This window comes from Plodia interpunctella, chromosome Z (genome assembly GCF_027563975.2).
Source record: "Plodia interpunctella isolate USDA-ARS_2022_Savannah chromosome Z, ilPloInte3.2, whole genome shotgun sequence".
NCBI lineage: Eukaryota > Metazoa > Arthropoda > Insecta > Lepidoptera > Pyralidae > Plodia > Plodia interpunctella.
Genome location: NC_071324.2, coordinates 10,972,495 through 10,994,915, shown reverse-complemented (window position 1 = coordinate 10,994,915; position 22,421 = coordinate 10,972,495). Strand labels below are relative to the sequence as shown.

General features: G+C 35.3%; 1 protein-coding gene across 3 annotated transcripts in view; it reads left to right on the top strand.

Moving 5' to 3' along the window:
• Positions 1 to 1,976: 1,976 nt before the first annotated feature.
• The window catches only part of DIP2 (DISCO Interacting Protein 2), a 61,526-nt gene continuing 41,081 nt past the window's right edge, over positions 1,977 to 22,421 (top strand). For 2 of the 3 annotated variants that reach the window (XM_053768224.2, XM_053768223.2), the window contains exons 1-2: positions 1,977 to 2,188; positions 7,965 to 8,042. In XM_053768224.2, coding sequence (XP_053624199.1) covers positions 2,104 to 2,188; positions 7,965 to 8,042 — 163 coding nt within the window. In that variant the 5' untranslated portion in view covers positions 1,977 to 2,103. Of the gene's footprint in view, positions 2,189 to 7,964; positions 8,043 to 11,376; positions 11,485 to 22,421 lie in introns of all 3 variants that reach the window. The other variant, XM_053768222.2, reaches the window with a different exon arrangement.

Here is a 22,421-nt window from a genome sequence, read left to right as displayed (position 1 = left end):
TCATTTGGTAGATAGGTAATTATATTCAAATGTTGCCACTATACAATAGGCACTTTAGTTTCGAGATTGCCACTAACAAAAACCTTGTTTATGGAAAAAAAATTGATTGAAGGTTTTCTTTGTCTACTTACACCTGTACCTATAGAAAACCAATGTATGTTTAATAACTAGAACTCTAGCTAGGCATGGTCTGTTTCCTAACTTGATTTTTGTAATCAAGTTAGGAAACAGAAACTTTGAATATTTTTTCCAATAAATGTAAATAAATATATTGTTTTATTATTCCATAATATGATGCCTATGATCAACCAACTATTTAAATATCTAAATATAGCCTTATCTCAATATCATCCAAGTGGTACCTCTTCAATGTACTTAATGTTTTTATATCTGTGATTGGTTGCTGTTTCTTTCTTAGAAGTATTACTACACATTTATCACGCGAGAGTACAGCGCCGTATGTTAGGCACACAAAAGCTTTTCCGCCTTTTGCTACGTCGATTAAAATGTTTATTTTAGAGTACTTTATTAAACCTATCATTATGTAAACATTCGTTTGTGAAAATATACAACAATGTAGCACATTCGGGTGCCAAAATATTGGGAAAAATCGTTTGCCATAAGATAAAAAACTTCGAAAAGGAACTATGAAATACGCTTTACGCTGTAAAATTTTCGAGCCAGTAAACGGGCGAAAAGAAACTCGGAACACTTCATGTAGCGGGAGCTAGGTGATTATGCTCGACCGCCACAAAGGGAAGATCTTCCCGCCAGGCTAGGTGTTGCGCCTGGGGAACCGCACGGCTCCGACGGTGTCATGTCGGAGGTTGTATTTATGCTTCCAATCGAAAACGCACTGTCTGCGCGGTCTAGGCTTGTTAGCTGTCCATAGTGAGTCGACCGTTGTGCCATCTGTCCGTAGTGTCCTGGATCACTTGTGTGGCTTGTTATTAGTTGCGTTTGGTCGGCTTTTTACATCTGCGCCGTTGTGCATGTGGCGTGGTAGATGTCGCCACACTTCACATATGAAGACTTATTATGCACTTCATACAGATAAGATCTTCAGTCTAAATCAAGTTTATATGAGTTCATGGCCGCAGTTGACCAAATAATGCAGAACATAACCTAAAATAGCATTATATTTCAGGATAATCCGCTAAATCCATCCTTTTTCCTTTAAACTCGCTCCACGAGGGTACTTGGTTGTAAATCTGCAACAATATTGAAAATTGGCGCTTTTTGCCTCCATTGGCAATGTTTGTGTATCTTAGTTATACCAGTAGCGCCATCTGCGCTGAGCTTTGCGTAATATGGACATATATTAGTAGGTACTCCAAAATACTTACTAAATACATGGTTTCTTTAAATTTGACTACATTTTTATAGAATCTCCTTGGGCAGCTGCGCCATGTCAGCACTCCTTGAACGGTGCGTAGTTGCAACCAAAATGTACCTAGGTCTAGGTATATCACAGATATTAGAACAGCCAAGTTCGGCGTCTGGACCGCGATCACACTATTGCGACCCAGACGCTGAAGCCGGCGCGTGGTGGAAGATGCGTGAAGCCATGGTGAAACCTCATATGACATGAAATCCCAAACGCTTCGACTTGGTCGAATCCGATTGATCAATAAAAAGAGATGCATGTATTCAACATAAAAGGAGAGGCTTCCTTGTACTCTTTCTTTTGTATAACTGCATTCCTTTCTATATGTATTGTATGACTGCAACAGTCAGTTCAAGTGGTTCAAAATATACACCTATCATACTGTTATATTTATTATACGATTTTAAGTTGATCAAAACCAAGTTTACAAGTTGATTATCTAAGTATCATTATCGTTAACAAATTTTCTTTTTTTTTTTGCCAAGAAGTGTATCATACCTGAAACCCATAGAGTAATTATTTTTTTATTGAGCTCAAAGGGCCCAAAGACAAAGGATAGCGAACAGTGACCTCTGGTGGATTCGGTTGGCAACTTTAGTTGCCAGTTGGAGTCGAGCAGAAATTAATCAAAATTCAAGATGGCTATGTGTCACGATGGTGTCTTGAAGTGTTATCGTTAACTTTATTTGTTTTGTGTGAAAAAGTGTTTTTCCACGATGGCTGACTTAAGTGTTGATGTTTCTAAGTTGCCTGATGATATAAGAGACAAACTAGCTGAGTTGGACTTGGAGTTATCTGAAGGTAAGTACAGCAAAGTCTGCGTTTCTTCTAGATCGATAATTTGTTAATTTCGATTATTTTGTATAAATGAGCGGTCAAAACATTCTGTTATTTTTATTCTCATTAATTTTACTGTAGTTCCATGTACTTATATGTTGTTTAAAATTCGTTTTGAAGATATTATGGTAATCTTGACAGCTGATATGAAATCTTGATGTTTAGGGTAAGTAAATAAAAGATGTTAGATAGATTTGAGAATTTGTATGTTTTTGCCGTATAATTACATCGGTGTTAGTCGTCCATGGTCTAGTTATTTGTGTTACACATGGCCTGTTACGGTATGCGAGGAATAATTCAATGTGGTTGTACATAACGGCAAGAATTCGACGCAACTTTGTCCATCAGTTGCACGTCCATTGAACATTTACCGAGATCCTCTCATGTATATATCTAATACATTTATTGTTCTGCAGTTTCATTTTATTTTTAATAAACTTTGGTTCAGTATTATTGTTTCATATCCCCAGAATAAATTGTCACCTTTTTATATTTCATTCTGAAATACATTTTTTATTGGGTCACCACTACAATTTTTTTAAATGAATTGACTTGCTAATAGTGATTTGCACTAATTTAACAGAATGAATGAGAATATAAAAATGTACATTTGATATTTTACCAGATAACACAATAAAGTTACTACAACAAACAAATATGCTCTTTTTATTGTATGTAAAACAAATAGGTACATAAAAAGTTTAGAATAAAATAAATTAAAGACAAATGTGAGTATGTATAATTTCATTATGTAAGTATATAGTCAATAAGAGTGTGTTTCTTCAATCTCTCTCCTTTAGTATATGAACTGGATCAGACATGCCTGTGACTCTGGTAAGGTTTCACAACTTGTGGTTCCATCTACTGAACAAAGATGTGTTTATTATTATATTATACTATGTTATTTCATTGTTCAGTGACACTATTGTTCTATATAAAGTTATTGTAGTTTTTTTTTATATTCAACATAACTACTCCAGAACCTATGATACTATAAACACTGGAGTTTGTTTATTTTACTTTTATTTTCAAAGTGTAAGCAGATATTTTCTTCATTATATTATTTATTCGTATTATAAATAATACAAATATTTCTAGAATTTGATAGAACAACATACACAGAACAAAGAACACTTGTTCATTTGGTGTAAATGGCAATAATGCACACAGTTGTGTAGAGCATTCTTGGATATTATAACATCAAAACCCAGTTTCAACTTCTTTCGTCCACTTTACACGATCTTTAGCACCACACCATTTGGCACACATATCATCCTTGAAGATATCAACCCATCACTTCTTGGTTTTGCTCTCAGGGCCAAACAAAATCAGCACACCTCATCATTTGTTCTGTTTGCTGGTTTACGCAGACATGGCCAACTCTAGGAGTGCTGCATATGCTTGTATGGACAAGTGGCATTCCTGGAATTTTTCTGCTATGCCATGGACATGAAGGATGTGCATATGCAACCTCACAAATTTTTTGCATTTTAATTATTATTAGGCTTGCAATTATAACAAAGATGTTTTTAATATTCTTGTTTATAGGATTAGTCTTGTTTGTAATTTCCAGACTGACATTTGCCGATCATACCAAATTTTCTATCCATTTTTATTAGATATATATGTTGAGTTTTATAAACTCATATTTTTCATACTTTAACTTTTAAATGTATAATTTGGTTTTTTGACTTTAAAGAAAAACTGTAACAAGTTTGTTGCGCCGCTTATTCACCTGCAACTGCTTTGGAAGACTAGATTTTGCTTCTACGGAATTTTAGATGTTGGGTATAAGTTGAGACTAAAAAGTTTTATTATTTGTACAAGGGTCTGGGTCTGGGTACAAGTAAATCATGTTTAAGTCACTGTGGCAATATTGGATGACATTGGATGACGCAGAATCAAAAACAAATATCCCTATAAAATAATACACAATGGGTTAGCATAGTCACTTAATATACTCTTCAAAAACGTCCGGCAGATCTAAATGGGCTACTCTTGTAGGCTAGCACATAATGGGAAACAAAATATAGCTATCTGTTCCGTTTCTCCTCGTGTATTTCTAATAGGTACGCGGCTCTTTTTTATTTTATCTATCTGTCCTATCGCAGAATAGTGTAGCCTACTGACGACTAACACCGAATCGAAAAATCGATGATGCGATCAGTGATGAATTAATCATCAATCAAATAATGACCTTACTATAGGTACAACATAAGATTTTAAACGAAAACGTAACTCGTGCCATCTCGCTCATAATACTTTTAAGCCAGACGAATAACCGATTACCGCGATGCTACGCAGCTTCCAATAGCTCGCTCGATTCGCTACTATTGTCTGAAATATTTCGCAATATACATCTTATTTTACCTGCATCGATGTAACTTTTAAAATTGGGAGATGTATACTCACTTTGAGTAATTATCCTTATAACGGTTTCTTGTTTCACCGTTTTAGCGTTGCGTCAGTCAACTTTGATCATAACTTTAACCTGCGCACATCAACTTAAAGTTCGACATTTCATTTCATCCACGCGAGTAAAGTTAGCTTCAAAATTGACTGGTTCGAAGTCCAAACCGCGTCTCGTACAAATGCTTATTTATGCTGGCTGTGCCCAAATCATGTTAGAGCTTGCCGCTGAAGGGGTTTATTCCACTTTGTGCACCTGGCTGATAGCACCTGAATGGACAAACTGGAATTTCAAGTGTCCTCATTTCACCCCTCTCTCATATCAACCAGATGATATTATTCTTTACACTTTTGTTGGTCTCCTTTGTTCACCTTGGCATCAACTCACCCAGGTGATCATTTGTGACTTTATTGACTTTTATTAGCTAAATGTTTTTAAGAAACGAGGTTGGTCAAAATATTTGAATTTTACCATCCATTATCTTGGCATCATCAAACGGCTGAAATGATTGTTAGAAACACCAATCCTATATTAAATAGATATGGCTTCTAGATGTTACCTTGGGCTCTGACGCTCAATGGCTGCGGAAGAAACATTAATAAGCTCAGATGAGAGTGAGAAATTTAATAAAACTGATATTTAAAATTGGCTTGTTATTGCGTATCGAAGAAAACACCACACCGTAATTTGCGAAGCGAATATTTACTGCTTTTGCGAAATTGTTTTAATCCAAATGAGTACTGCATTGTTTTGATTTTGTAATTGTTATTAAATTCGTGACTTTTTAAATATATGATGGGATATGGAAATATTTTAAATATATTTTTAATATAATAAAAATCCATATCTATTAATAGTGATTAAAATAAAACTGTAACGTAATGGGCGTCTCGTGTACTTAATCTTGTTATAGCTTCAATTTTATAATTCAGCCTCAAGTTAAGTTCATAATAAATAGTTCCTAACTAGTTATATGATCCAGATTTGTGTTTGGTCTGACAACTAGGGATGCCAACGACGACCCTGCGAAGTGGTCACGAAAAAATAGGAAAGCATACCCTGGGCTCAAACGCTCAACGGCTGAGGAAATAACCGGGAAAATATTCAGATGAGAGAGTGTTTGGTAAATCTTTAGGGGCGTCTACCTTGTAGATTTTATCGTATTGTGTCTCTAATAAGACACTATTTGCTGTATTTTAGTTAAAGATCTTAATAATCATAGGGCATAATAATAATATAACAAGGGAATAAATTATGTCGTATGCACTTTTAAAATTTTAAATTGTAAGCAAAAAAAAATTATATTATAAAAATTTGGTAGGCAATAAAAAATTTTGCCGGTAATTCTTGTTCCGCATAAAATCGTGATAATGGTCAGCAATTTAAATATAAGCAGGTCAGCAAAATAACTATTTGGGTAGCAATATTTGGTCAGCCAGATATGGCCAGCAAAATGCTTATTTGCTTATTTTGATGCCCAATTGGTTATTCCCTTTCGGCTGACCAAAATAATATTCGCATTTTGAAAAGCAGAATGATTTTCAAAATGATATAAATTGCAAACCTTTTTATAATCATTTGCTCCAAAATCCAAACACTTTCGTTTAATAATAATACGCTAGCTATAGGCGACACTAAAGCTGTGCTGGATTTTTAATCTTTGGGTGATCTGTTGATTTTGATGGGTCAGTTTCTTTATGGGCTATTTTAATTAGAAGCCATTTGGAGATGCTACATCTTTGCAAACGTCCGGAGGTACTACTACGGCTTACAGCTACATTATTATGGCTGGCTTGAGGCAATCTTTTATTATCCAGTTGCTGGAGGTGCACTGAGTGACTTCCCACTGGGCTGACCTATTCGCCTGCCGAGAGACAGCGCTAATCAGGCCGTAGTGGTATGTGGTAACGTGGTACAACTCCATATCCTCCTGCGGATGTAGTATAGACCCGCAACGATCCGAGAGATGGAGAAAGTGAGACAAAGCGATAATCCCGCATGTTAGTTACCGCCGGAGATTATTTGGTATCCCCAGATATGAGTTAAGGTCTTCTTTTTCTTTTCTTCGAGTCGTTTATGACTTTATATAATTTGAAACTAGTATGAGATCATTTTATGCTCTGTCGTTTGCCTTGTAGAGGTCATACATGTTACAAGAAGTGGGACAAAAGAGCCATTGATTGGACAGCACTACAATCGCAGAGATGGCGGTTAGAGAAGACCCACTTCAACACACACCCGGTGTACCTACGCGTCTCAGCAGGAATGAAATCGGGATAGTCTAATAGCCATTAGATATTAAGTGTCCTCACGATCTGTGTCACGAGATTTTTCTGATTAGCAAAAAGATAATTAAAATTAAATGTTATGTTGGACATTGTAGCAATTAATTTAACTAGTTATTTTTGTATGTTTTGCTTATGTTATACATAACGACCTCGTTTAGTCGTATTCCTCATGGTTGAGGGTCGTGGTCATAAGTGAATGAAGCACACAACAACTCTCTTGGCAATATTAATGGCGTGGTTTGCCATTGCCTTCTCTCATTTCACAAACTAGATGATAAATTATCATCTAGAGTGCTGGTTTCCTCACGATGTTTTGTAAATGGTGCTTGAAAACTACTATAGATTCAGATTGGTGTACGAACTCTAGGACCTTTCGGTTTACAGGCGGGCTTAACCATTACACCACCACCGCTTTATTGAAGCGGTGGTGTGCACTGTTATACATGTCTACATTGATATACCTGTTGTAAAATTGTTAAGATAAGATAATGTTTTATCAGTACCGCGCATGTTATTACGTGTACATAACAATATCTGGATTATATGAAGTGTCAGATGCATTTGTAACATTGTTACTTGTGGTCCGAATATTTGGCAGTCACGCAGACGTCCAGAGAAAATTTAGCTTTTGGAAATCTTTGTGTACTGGTTGACATGAAATTAGTGATTGTTTAGTTGCCCTAGAAACATGTTGATGCAAATAACATAGCTTTTGCCGTGTTTATGGTTCATATTCACTAATTTCATTTTCAACATACTCTAAATAACTTTAAGAATACATATACAAATTATAAGAAAATTGTAATACATATGTAATTTTATATTTTAAGTTTATTATTTTCAAGCTATTTATTGCGATTGAAATGTTTGAATGTTTCATATAAAATTATATTCTTTTCGTATCGTTTGTGTTTCTCGCTATTATAATAACACGATAATTTGAAATACCTCAATATGTTTTTTTCTGTCATGTTCTTGTCTGACTCCATATAAAGTATAATGATCTTTCTGAAATATATGTATACTTGTTTTTTTATTGCAGGAGACATAACACAAAAGGGATATGAGAAGAAACGAACCCGCCTCCTCACCCCCTACCTTACACAACAACAGCCACAAGGTAATATATTTTCATAAATAGACATAAAGAAATCGTTGCTAACACCGACGCCTCAACTAATAAGTCTACCTTAGTAACCGCAAGTACTGGTGTAAAAATGAATATTAACGCTGCTGACTTCATGCGACGAATTTAATAAGCTCCAGTACTTACGCGTCCAAGGTCGCGACAGAAGCATTGCAGGGGTCAAGTGTCAATTGGTAGACGTCGATGGTCGCTGGACATTCGCGAAAGGACACTCGCGCCTGCCGAGCCTGATTCAAACGAGGGTCAAACGGAGAGGCCACGTTGAATCTGGATCTCCGATTGTTTGAATTTAGAATGCGAGTGCGTTGAACTTTCTGTTGTCTTTTTATATTTTAAATTTATATTGTTGCCAGTAACCTAGTAACGTAAGTAGTGTCGGACTGTTGTGTCATTCTATTTTTAAGAGTCATTATAAATTTTTTATCGGTCGAGCGGTTGAAATTATTGATATAATGAGGTCGGCCTTCACTAGCGTTAAAAAAATTGTTCGATGTCAGAACGTCCAGCGACCACCGTCCTATAATTATGATTTAACGGAATATTTTCATACCATTTTCTCTATTATAATTTATGATGGTTTAGTTAGTCGGTTGTCCTCACACACCCAACCACACTTATCACATGGTATGTCCTAGTGGCACGAACTTTTAGAAACACGGCACTGTAAAACTCGCTTGCTGCTTGCCGTGCAATTAGTCATAATATACAAAACATAACCATTAAAAACCTTGGCCTGGGAATATACGTAAGTAGCCTTGAACAGTGTTGCAATTTTTTTGTTTTTCGAAATTACGTCCACTTGCTAATGTCTAGTAATAATATTTTCTGTATATCGCCTTATTCCTTTTCTTTGATAAATGACTATCGTTCTCATTAAGTCCATAGTTATCTCATCATCTACGTAATACTAGCTGCACACCGCGGTTTCGCTACCGTGAGAATTTTGGAATATAAAATCGTAAAGTGGAATCATTTCCACACGACATTAGCTTAAAGTTAGACGAGGACCTACCTAAAAATCATCCTGCAAATAAAAATAAAATGCTAGCACCAGAGAGCGGCGGCGAGCGCTCGTGTCCTAACTAATTGACAGTAAAGTATCCACCGAACACTTTTATTTTACGTAAACCATTATATATACCAGTATAATCCATTTCCTTATTAATGGAAATCTTGAAAATATCCAAATTTCGTTTCCCAATATTGATATAACACACGCATAAAGTCATCTAATCAACGACGCATCTGCACTCGTGTGACGCGATATAACCATACTCCAATATGATTGGCTGGCCGCGTCTTACTGCGTAAAGATTGAAAAATGTATTACAATCTTGCATTGAGGCCTTTGTACATACATAAAATTACAATATTGTATTTAGTTTCATATTTCCCGATGTTTGTTTGTACTCTATATAACCAAATTTTGCAAATTAAATTTCACCTACTTCCGCTTGTCCTAAACAGTTGAAATTTTCCCTGTCCCTTCTGTATCCATTACAATGCATTTATTATGATAAGCACGACCAGATGGTGCACCGAGAATTGGCTGCCAATGAACCCTCGTCGGGAGCCGATCCTAGGTGCCACCCCTCAATGGTTTACTGCACGGAAAAAAATATTGTTACGCAAGATCTCTTTGACGACAATAAAAGCTTGTAGCAAAAATGACATTTTCGTAAAAAAAACTTGTAAAATAAATTTGCAATATAAATCAATATTATAATTAATGATAACACGTATATTAAAAAGTAATTTTGTAGCCCTTGGAAGTGCGTAACTAAAACTAAATGATAACGGTACCATGCAATGTTAGTTGTTACTAATTTGGGCTGGTTATCGCTAGGGATCTACGAACTCTGCCTAATAACGGTAGAGGCGAGGGCCTTATCAGGTGTCGCAGTGCAGGCCCACACTATGGGCTTGGCGAAGTGAGGTGGCGATCGATATTGGTTGCATTGCACGGCGGGTTGCGACACTGCGTACTGCCTGGCGATTTTAATTCGATATTTCGATATTTGAAATACCTAGATATCGAACATTTTATCAAAGAACTCTCGAAGAACGTGACTTCGCAAAATGGTCACCGTAAATAATGTTGTCATTTTGCGAAAGTGAGGTTCTGTTCATCTTCTATTTACGTTCTAAATAAACGTCGGCTTAACTTTGAAATAATAATATAAGTTATAGATTTGTATAATAATATAAGTTGTAGATTTGTATAACTGTTCTATAAAATATAGAATTACCAAAAAGTGCAATGAGTAAAACTCACAGATTTAATACATTAATTTTTGTTCGGACGAAGTGCCTTTCCTTGTTCGATAACTTCAACCAGAGAGATATTTTAAGCTGATAACGCTTGCGTCCCTCGCATTGCTAGTAGGTAAATTTACGTGCATTAATATGTATACACATCGGTTCTTATTCCAATGTGACAGATTCTAAAATTCAATGCAGTTCCGCACAAATCAATGCACGTGACTGTACGTACGTGTATAGCAAGGCATCAGCACGCGTCAGTCTGACCATTGAATGGATTTGGCATACTGTACCTACTCGGGAAATTTAGTCTGGAGCTCTGGACATATCGTCGACAGAGGAATCTGCGTTTCATGCTCATGTCACATATTTTGATGAGCCGAAATTGAAAATGAATTTTGGTCAGATTCAATTCCGTTCGATATGCCAAATTAATAATGAAAATACGTGCATCACAGTGCAGCGTGGTCACGTTGGACGAATACCCGCCGAATACCGTTAATTAATTCGGAATCGAAAATATGCATATGTTAGTTTATAGAATGTAATCGAATATATTTTGTTACTACTAGTGATTTCTGAAAATTTATATTTATAAACAATTTGTGTAATTTTACAAAATTTGAGATTCTAGTCTCTAGATTGGTATATTGTTACTTTTTTTATATAACTTAATGAGCATTACTAAAAATACTGTATTACCTATGTATAGACTTTTTCTTTTAGAGTAGGTAAATGAACGAAAGCTTAAGAGCGGCCTCAATAGGCCAATTAGAGCAGTAGTATAATTAGAATTAAGTATGTCGATATTTACATCGCTATTATACATAAATATTACTTAGGTAACGAATTATACAAGGAAACCTATGAAGAATTGACTATAATAACCTAATAAAAACTTCAGTTATTGGTTTTGAGTGTAAGAAATATTAAAGTTGGTTTAATTTTTGTCGAAAAACTTTGAAACTACTTGAAATATGAAGTGATGAAATATGATTTGTTTGAGATGGAATATTAGCGTGAACATTGCGGGATGTGTCTGCAGGGATTCAACCACCGAGAGGGCCTCGTGGTGACGGTGGCAGCAGACAGCATACACGGAACAGGCGCACTCATCGACGCGTCACCCACAATGAGAAGAGATACCATTCAGGTATCTTGTAGTTTTACACCATGGTACAATCATCAAAACGAGTATTTTGACGTCCCACTACTACCGACAAAATTGATTTTAATCTAGGTATTTAACAGTTAAAAGGACCGACTTGTGCGCGATTTTATCCACTTTGCCGCTTTGGTTCGATATCATAGGAGACCATGGATCTTCATTTACATCGCCTTAACTGATCCTCCGATGGTATCAAATTTAGTCGGGATTCAGAGAAGAGATGGAAGGATTTTAATTAATTCTGCACGTGTGCTGCATAGTTTTGCTCATTCATTCATTCTGAATTCCATTTTATAATTTCATTGTCATTTATTAAAAACTCTGGAGCTCTCTCTTTGTCCGCAATTCGCGATAAAAATCTGTGAGCCACGAATTCAATTGAGTAGGCACTGGGGTGCACAAAGAGTTTACATAAAATTAATGTATTATTGATATTGTACCATGGTAAGCAAAATGCTCGTTTGATTGGTTTGGTTTAGAGAACATATTTTTAAGGTGGTTTTACTTTTTCCTTTTGATAGATTTTGGCATGACACTGTAGTTCGGTATTTTGTTTTGTTTGGTAGATAGTGGAGTCAGCTGTAGTTTTATAGTGTTTTAAAATTTTAATAGGTTGTTTACGAAATGGATATTTTTTTACAATATATTATGTTTTATGGAACTAATTGTTTCCAAAGTAAATTACGTATTATATATATATTCATATTACGTTTGACAAAGATTTTGATTATATTTATACTTTTTATATAGTACAACCTGTGTGCCACATTTATATGAGACACATGTCACTAGAATCTTAAAAGATTGTGCTAGACGCCTCCTTATCAAGTCCTTTGTAGACAAAAGCTTACAAAAGCGGTAAAATAGCGCGACGCGATCAAATGTATTTACTTGTGACTGTATTTTCTCTGTAATTGAGCAGCGTTGAATCGTATCGTGTAGCGTTTCGTCGTTCACTTATCACGTTGGGCTCGAACAGGAAAATAGGCCACGAAAGTATTTGAAAAATAACATAATGCCGGCGGCGCTAGTGCGCACAGATGGTGTTTCGAAACTGCACGCACTTTAGTGCCCTCGATAGGCAAACTTTACTGCTCTATTATTAGACATTTACTCAATATACAGAGTGATTACATAGAGTTATTGCTATGCATGAAAATGGAAGATTTATTCTGGGTGTTTATATCGATACATAAGCACCCAGAATAGTTCTTCTATTGATTGATTCCAGTTATCGTAAGGTATAAGAAGGTGTCGACTTTACGATAACTGGAATCAATTTCAGCAATTTGTAACCCGCTTCTTTCTAATGATGTCGCACATATTTCATTAATAGATATTGTAAAAAAAAAACCTCTAATCAAGTTTTAATTAGTACTTTGTAAGTCAGCGTACATTTTTTTTCGGCTTTGATATTGTACTTCTTTTATGCGAAAGTTTGGATTATGTGAAGGTGTTTGTGTTGTGACTCACATCACAACGATAAATGTACTGAGCGGGTTTTTAAGAAAATGTTTCGGGTGAGATGTCTATGGTGAGTGAAGTGAGGGTGAGATGGTGTAAAATATAAATAATGAACAATGTTATCTGTGTTTCTACGTAGGAAAATCAGCAAAGAAATATTCATCCGAATTGACTGCATAACTTGGTCGATAAATATTTAGTGTTGAGAAAGTTGTCCATTTCAATTTAAACTCGATTCCGGGTTTGCGAGATGAAATTTATTATTCGAACTAATATTGGAATTATAAGCGTTTGTTTATGTGTTTCGTATGTTTAGCTTATGTAACTATCTATTAGCACGGCACCATTAGTGTTCGTTATGAAGATCGGTTTTTGGCCGATGTTGATAATCTTCTGCACTAGCTCTCATGGAATCGTAAGAAAAACATACAATGTGCAAGCTGCTTCTCCCGCACAGATTGTAAAATTAGATCAAGGGGCTATATACTGGAGGGAGATACTACTCATAGGAGATAGGCTAGCAATATTATCACTATTAAATTAATGTCGATTTCAACAATAGCCGTTGTCCGTTTTCGCGTCCAGTTCGCAAGGTCGTCGGCATTCGACGACCTCCGTGGCCTAATGGTCATCATGCCGGACTGCTACACTGGAGGTCCCGGGTTCGATCGCCGGTCAGGTCAACATGGAAAATGATCTTTTTTCAGATCGACCTGGGTCTTGGATATATGTTACAGAATATGGTATCGATTGAGTTAGTATCCCATAACCCAAGTTTCGAACTTACTTTGGGGCTAACTCAATCTGTGTGATTTGTTCCTATATTTATTTATTTATTATTGATATCCCTGGTTGTCAGACCATATGTAACCTATATGTTTTATCATTGCGCATCAAATGTCAACAGTGAATGTGTCTATCACTATATGTGTATATTATCGCCAAAATGTCTGTGTACCCAATACATTTCTCCATCGTGTTATTGGCCACCTAATTGATGAAACGACAAACATAGTGACTAATACAAACAACCGATATGTTGTTATATGTCTTTTGTTTTCTTGTTATGTGTACACAACGACAGATAATATAGTAGGTACACACTTTTAAATTAAATTGTAGTTTTGAAGGTCCTCTTCTAGATTAACTAGCCTGTTATCTGGTCAGATGTGAGGAAAGTAGGATACTTACATCTACTCTATTCAATGATCCAAAATAAACAGGTGATGATTATTTGAACTAAGTTCCAAAATCAAGATCTGGCACTATTTATTTATTTTAGCCAGGGTATAATAAAGACAATTGAACAATAATAGGATCGCAGTCCGATTGGAACGTGCGTGAACTGAGTAGTAAATTTCTTGTTAAATAATGATTCTGTGTTCAAACCTACGGTATATGGTATATGGTTTTACGGAACTTGTGAAATCTCATTTGTTAAATGAATTATTATCTTAGCATTATCGACGTCCGTACGAACGTGTGTGTGTCTTAATCATAATATATTTTACATATGTATTTATACAACTGTAATGATTGTAAATATGATGTCGATGATGTCGTAACGTAATTTTATAAAGATTGTATTTTACACCTAAATTAAAAAGCAAAAATCAGAGCATATAATTTTTTTGTTTTCCGCCCACGGTAATTAGCTTATTTTCGTATTGTTTATATGAAAATAAAATTCCACTTTGTTTTCATTCAAACTGTTAACAATCAAAATCGCTTGAGGTTGATTTAATAAAAATAATCATTTCACAATCATATCAAAATAGGTTTAGTAGTTTACTATGCTACCTTTTGACCGCAGCTTCGCCCATGTTAATTTAGAGATAATTGTTTGAGCAGATAATGCATGAATATAATAGTCAATAAACTTACTACTGCTTTAATTAAATTATTTATCATAAACATCGCCTGTGGTTTCTAAAGATTCTCAACTACATATATTTATCAATTCGAAAGCATCTAAAATCTCCTTTCAAATCTGTGTTGATTGCTTTTTATTGGTTTTAAATAGACACTTTATCGATGTAATAGGCATCAAAATTATATTTGCCAACTACAAAACGGCCAAGTTATCTAGTGAAAGTGCAAAATATGTTATTTGGGCGTCGTCGTTGTAAAACGGGTATGATATTTGGTTGTTTTCTTTTTTTGGGGTTCTGTATCTAAAAAGTAAAAGAGTTTGTTAAGAACCTTTCAGGAAGGTGTAAAAGTATCAAGTATAAATTTATATCAAGTACTCTTTTAACTACGGACTCTTTATTCTGTGAAAAGATGAAACTTGTAAGTAAATGCGATATATTTAACGATATACGCGTATTTAACGATTTTACAAGGGACCAATACGTATACACATAGTACGTACTTCCCGTTGCGCTTGAAACTTTAAATTTGACAGTCTACGATACATATACTACTATACGAATACTATACGATACATATAAAAAACAATAGATATAAAGAAAATAATCCGAAAATAAATATTACCTACAAAATTATATTTCTAAATCATTTCTTAAAAAATGAGTCCAAAGTATTTACATATGGACTCGTTGGTACGGAACACTCGGAGCTCCAATCCGATTCGCTCTTAACCGGCTTTTTTAGATTATATTTATGACGCACTAGGTACGTCCCGCTTTCATATTTTAAAGAACGTTAGGATTAGGATAGTTAGCATAGGATTAGATACCTACGATTTATTTTAAAAGTATTATGCAACTACTGAACGGTTAGGTAGTTAGTAAACAGTTGAAAATTCAGGCCACATAGGTACTATGCTTAAAATGTATGCTGTTATAAACTACAGCGTTGCGTGTGATTAAATCACGTAGGGTTTTTTTACCTTTAGTAGTTTCGTTTTTTTTTTTTTTCGTTTGTTATACTTAGTCACTCTGGCATGACTGTTGAACGCGTTGATGTGTTATTTTTTTGTCTGATGAATAATATAGAGCCGGGCCTGTTCGGACACGAGGCCTTGGTTAATGGCGTAGGGTCACTTTTTGTATATTTTTTTATTTTATTTCTATAGCTATCAAATAAGTACAAAAAACAGCATACCAAGCTATTGCTACAATAGAGTAATAAATTCATTGCAAATTCGCCGCTATCACTGCCGCATGCAGTGTCACTTTGTTTTGCGGTCGACTATACATTCTGTTCGCTTTTATCATGAATTTTAATTGCATTTATTTTTATTGTCATAATCAAAGTCAAAGATTTTATTTATAAAATTATATACTTGACTATATACTCCATGTCATATTCTGAGTGAAATTACATTACTCAAAACGACTATAGCCTATAGTACTATTAGTATTAGTGATCATCATTAACAATTTTAAGGGGGCACTCCCCAGCAGTGGGCACCTTAAAATTGTTAATTATTGAAGGACAGTGGTCCTTCCTAATGTTGGATTAGTATTTCTTATTTATTATTCAGATTTAATTTCGAACGTTATTTTGGAGCGACCATTATGCTAAGAAATGCCGAAAGAAATTCGTGACTAACATGACATGATGATATATATTCGTAGGTTAGGACTCGTACCTAAGTATTTTCGTCACGGGACATTTTTGTCCAATCTGAGTCAAATAGATCCTAAACGGCCACAAAAACAACATATTATTTTGATGTTTTCGACAACAGCTCAGTCGCGTTTTCGGGAATGCGTTTTCGGGAATGTAATATAAATCAATAATTCCTTGGAATGGAACCTAGGAATGGAAAAATTTTCATTGATTGACTTTATGCAAAATTCGTGCTAGTTCTTCAGAGATGATGTCTCGCGGTCGCGGCAATTGAGGTTGCGGATCTTGATCGACAATTAGCCGGCTTTGGGAGGCCCCTGCATGAATAAACTATTGACCTATTCCTGTGTTGCATCCATAATAACGACCCGACGTCGCAGTGCGTCTCCTTGGTAACCCATTATCCACTCAGGTTTCACTTGACCAAATTGAAGCAGTGGTGGCCAAGTGGTAAATACGCCTGTGGTTGTAAGGTTCGTGTTTTATAGTCCTCCTCTTAATTTGCATGATAGCACTTTTCATAGCCCACCATTTACTTCCAGTTAAGGAAAACATCGTGGATACTTGCACTGATAGATTGTTTAGTTAATTAATGTGTATGCGACAATTATCGCTAAATGGATGGACTTGATTGATAAATTTGTTTACTTATGTCTTTGAGTAGTAAAGAAAAATATAGACAGGAAAGTTGGCAATGAAATTGTTACCACGAAATATACTCAGGACAGCATAGTATGCTGAGCATAGCATAATAGCATTTTTCCACTGAAAATGCTCATTATTTAATTAAAATACACATCAGGTGCATTCCACGTATTTAAGTTTAACAATATTTTGTAGCATTGGTGGAATTAATTAAAATTTGAATTGATGAACTGTGTGCGAAAGTAAGCAAATTTTACAAAGACGAAACCATTCCTATAAAAATAATTTTCATTTTAAACTACAGGGGTTCGAGCCCGGGAAATCTGGATCAGAATGTCGGGTTATATTTTCACGTTATTTTTATGCGTTGGTGTGACCGCGAGTGCTCTGATGGAGACTAATTGTTATTACCCGTTATTGTCACATAAACATTTACGCAACACAGATGGCCCCGCTGAGCCCCTTGCGCAAGAGTTGCGTCAACTGCAGATTTTACTGCATTGGAGATGTATGGAACAACAAATGCATGGACGATAACTGTAGTTACAAGATAATTTCACAACACCGATATACCGACATTATCCAACAAATCAAATTAATAATAATCAACATCAACAAATCAAATCAAATTAATATTTCTACAAAAGCTGAAAGCGCACGACTCCGTGCTCAAATTTCATGAATTTTCATACAAAACGATTAAACTACAATTTGTATTTGTATTTTTCGATAACCTTTCATAACCTATAATTTCATAAACTAAAATATTATTTCAAATATTTTACTAAAAGCGGGTACAATAGAAATGGGGAAAACTTTAAAATAACTTTTGAATATATTTCAAAAACCGGCATCAAGATCAGTTGCGTATTCGTTTTAAATATTTAAACATATATAGATAGCGGGAAGTGACTTTGTTTTGTATTATGTACCTAAAATGTAATGATATACACATATAGACAAAATTAGATCCAGATCAACTTGAAAAAATTTAATTTTACATCATGACCTGACTTTCCAACAAACCCGGGACCTCCAATGTAGCAATGCGTCTTTTAATGAGATCCCTCCAGTAAGTTAGGACAAAGATCCTAAAAGGACCGCAAGTTGCTGGGATGACCAAAGTGCAAAATGACGGGGGTGGCCGCCTGTGGATCAAAAGATCTCAATCGTGCCTACTCGTGCCACATAAGTATGTACTCTATATGTATATACCAATCTGACTAATTTATAGTAGTTTTTTTTTCCATAGACGATCACCTGCTTTCGGTGTAGGAAAACATCGTGAGCACCTGCACACTGGTTGATTTTTTGAATTGTGTATGAAATGGAGAAGGCAATGGCATACCACTCCATTCATAAGTGTCAAGAAAGTTATTGTGTGACTTTGACCCTCAGCCATGAGGAAATACGACTATGAAGAAGATAATTTAGCCAGATATGTCTTCAAAATGTAAAAGACGACTACGCCAGCTATACTAAGCTGGCGTAGCGCAACGACAACAATAGCTACTTCTCAGTCAAGTCTGATCTAATGCCGGCTTTAGACTATCGGTAAACAGTTTATTTTAAAAATTATAAGCCCTTTTCGTATTATAGGGACGAACACTTTTTAAATGAGTCTCTTTCGGCGTTTCTTTTGCAGCGGTCGCTTTGAAATACTAGTAGTTTGTAGCTTTGGTAAATATTATTTATTTTAGAATATGAGGTGAAAATGTGAGTGCCTAATTTCTGAATAAATTATTTGATTTTGTATTGATCTTGATCGCTGAACTTTACAGTTTCCAAGTACATTGCTTGTTTTATTTACCTTTTTTAAATATAAATATCATATACAAATTACGCAATGTACATTGCGTCGGGATCTGTTCGAGTTCGTCGATAGTGTGTAGCCAGCGTAAAACAAATCCCACATAATATTTTATAATCCCCGTCTACCTGAACAAAAGGGCGGCGCGGTGAGGGATAACCGGTTCCATCTATCCTGCCGGAACTACAGTCGATAGCATATCAACCTACCCAAATTCATTGAAAATTCGCCCCTATTACCGCGCCGTAAAAGATTGTAATTTGATAAGTGGGCGATATACATATGATAAGAACCGAATTCGGTTGTAAAGATTACGCTAGCCGTATAGATAGGCGACTTTTCTAACAATTAGTCATTAGCGTATTGGTCCTTTATTTATTTATTTTAATAAATACAGCACTTGGTGGGACGGAACAGGTTAAAAAAAAAGTACAGCATGACCCACTGCTGGGCAACAGCTTGAATTGGTGAATCGTACAAAACCTCGTCTGGTAAATTTTGAGTTTAACGCGTTCATACATACAGACTTCTTTTTATAATATGTAAGGATTTATGGTCAAAATCACCTTTAATAATGTCGATAAGCCACTTATGATCTGTGAACATAAGGAAAGAATGTTCGGGCGGGACGTGGATACCCTAGAATCACCTCATAATAGGTGACGAGTGGACACTCTACCGGCGGATGTGGGTTTCCGCGCCGCCTAAATACCTCTGGTAATTAGGTTTCGCTGGAAAGTAGTGGCCACAATGTCAATACATTTAATTGCAAATTAATTATAATACGCCTATAATTTTTATTTAATACTTTAAATTATTTAATAGCGACTATCTTTACTTTATTTTCCTTCGACATCGCAGGTTATTCGATTGAAACTTGTCTCACGTACGCGTGTTGAGATTCGTACAAAAAAGGCCATGGGGCAATCATTCACCTATAACATGCACTATATAGGTAAATATAGCCGTGAATCCTCGAGAAAATGTCAAGGCTGGCCGCACCACACACGGTCGAAAAAAATGTTTTATACGACACCTGTTATGAAAGAATAAAATTCCATGTTTGAAGTTATAAGTGATCTATGTATCACTCTAGTTCCTGAGCGGTGGTGGTGTAATGGTTAAGACCCACGCCTGAGGATCGAAAGGTCCCAGGTTCGAATCCTACTCGTGCCACATGAATTTGTATACCAATCTGAGTCATGTATAGTAGTTTTCATGGATCAGCAAGTGCTGATCCATGAAAAGTTAACCGGAAGCAAGTGCTTCCGGTTAAGGAAAGGCATCGTGAGGAAACCTGCACACTTGTTGATTATTAACTTGTGTGTGAAATGGAGAAGGCAATGGCAAACCACTCCATTAATAATACCAAGAAAGTTGTTACGTGTGTTTCTTTCCATGTAATGACCACGACCCTCAGTCGTGAGGAATACGACTATGAAGAAGATCTATCACTCGAAAGAAAGTACGAATACGATTCACAACTCGTGTGTTCACAACATACACCCTCGTTATAGAATCTGTGACTTTCTTTGGACAATAATGTGGTCAAATTTTAAAATGAATGAAATATCTAACCATACTAATAACCATTATATTATAAAATGTGAGATGATTACTAACGGCTGTGTCTCACAACACATTCTTTTCTTTAGTTAGATTTTGCGTAATGTAGTTTTATTGCACTTTTAAGAAATAATTACTGGGAAGTCGTTCAGCAAATAGTTTTATGGGGCCTCGGCTTACCAAGATGCCCTGCCGTTTTATTATTATGGTCTTTTAACTATGGACTTAGCATTAATGAGATCAAATCTCAGCACTTTCTATTCGTTTTATTCTATACTCGTATTACCGAATTGTAATGCAGTAACCTCGACGTCTAAAAATAACTAAATGCTTAAACCTAGCGTTTTAACAGAAACGCCAGTTTCAATTAAACTCGCTTTTGCGCGAGCTTTGCCGATATTTCAGGATTGCTGACGGTCTACGTAATATCGAGGGACGAAGCTTTTAACATTCGAGGATTAGCGATTTCCTGGAAAGACATCGAATCAAATGTGACTTACTTTTGTGTTATCAGTTTCAATTAACTCACTGCTTATCTACTGAAATAAAGTATGCACAAATTTTTTTAGGAAGTATATTAATTTTGTTTAATTATATCATAAGTCATGGCTATCAGGTTATCATAAGTAACGGGGAAGATTTTTTTTAGTCTCGTCCCATTTTCCCTTTAACTTGTTTAAAATATATTTTTAATAGTTTGGGATGTCCCAATGCTATCATATAAAATATTTATATTTTAAAAAAGAAAAATAATGTTTTACCAATATTTAAATATGTTGTCTTAACAGTTTCATAATAAATTAGGGGGATAGATAAAGAAATAATACAAGAAACTATTGGAAATTACAGTACTATTTTTCCTCTGCAAGCAATTTTTCATATCAAAAGGTTGGAACTTTACATGGATAAGGCAGCCGTTAGCACATTTTCATATTTCGTTTAAGGTTAAAATCACTTAGTGTTTTCCACTTTTTCACGCTCAACAAAATACAGCAAAAAGAGTTCTTTCACCCACTTCATCCCCGCAGGCGCGTAAAAATTACAGCTGGACTTTTAAAATTTTACGCCCGACAACCTTGGATGACACTTCGTGAAGCAAGTTCATTTCGCCAATGTTTTATCTATGTCCCCTAGGTACGTTTTCCCGTTTTAAAAATAGCAAAATTCTCTCCCTCTTAATTCATTAATCGAAATAATAAAAACGGGATAAAAATGTTGATTATGAAATTTTGATTGTTAGTTACATTACTGATACTGTTATTATAGTCGAGCCAATTAAATAATAATAATGTGGTTTTAATCACTTTTGCGAACCGTGCTTCAAACAGATTGGTTGTTCATAAATTTCGGTATCATTTGCGAATATGTAGGGTATCATTAATCTAAGTATATGTGTGTGTTGGAGGTACTAGTTCGACTTTATACATATTGTTACATGCCAGCTATACACTATCGCCGAACTTTGACAGGCGCCGACATTAATATTGGGTAGTTTGAATGAGTGCTTTTGTTTGCCATATTAAAGAACAGGCAATGCATGCGGTATCCACCAATTACGACGATAGCGTAGGTCTAGTAGTATTCTAGTTGTTGCCCGCGACAAATGTTTGTCACTCTCCCAACAAAAATCACCTCAATACAATGCACCATTTTGCGGCACACGCTATTTCTTCTTCCTTTTATTATATTCGTATGGATGTGGTTGAAAGATACCATTTTTTAACATACTTTATTTATCTATGGTAGATATAGGTAGATAAATAATTTATACTTGAAATTAATCAATAACAAAATGTATTGTAATCATAAACATATCAATGAACATTTTGTCATAAATGTATTAATATAAAAGCTGCATTCGTTTTCGATAGTTTTTAATTGAAGCTCAAACTGAAAA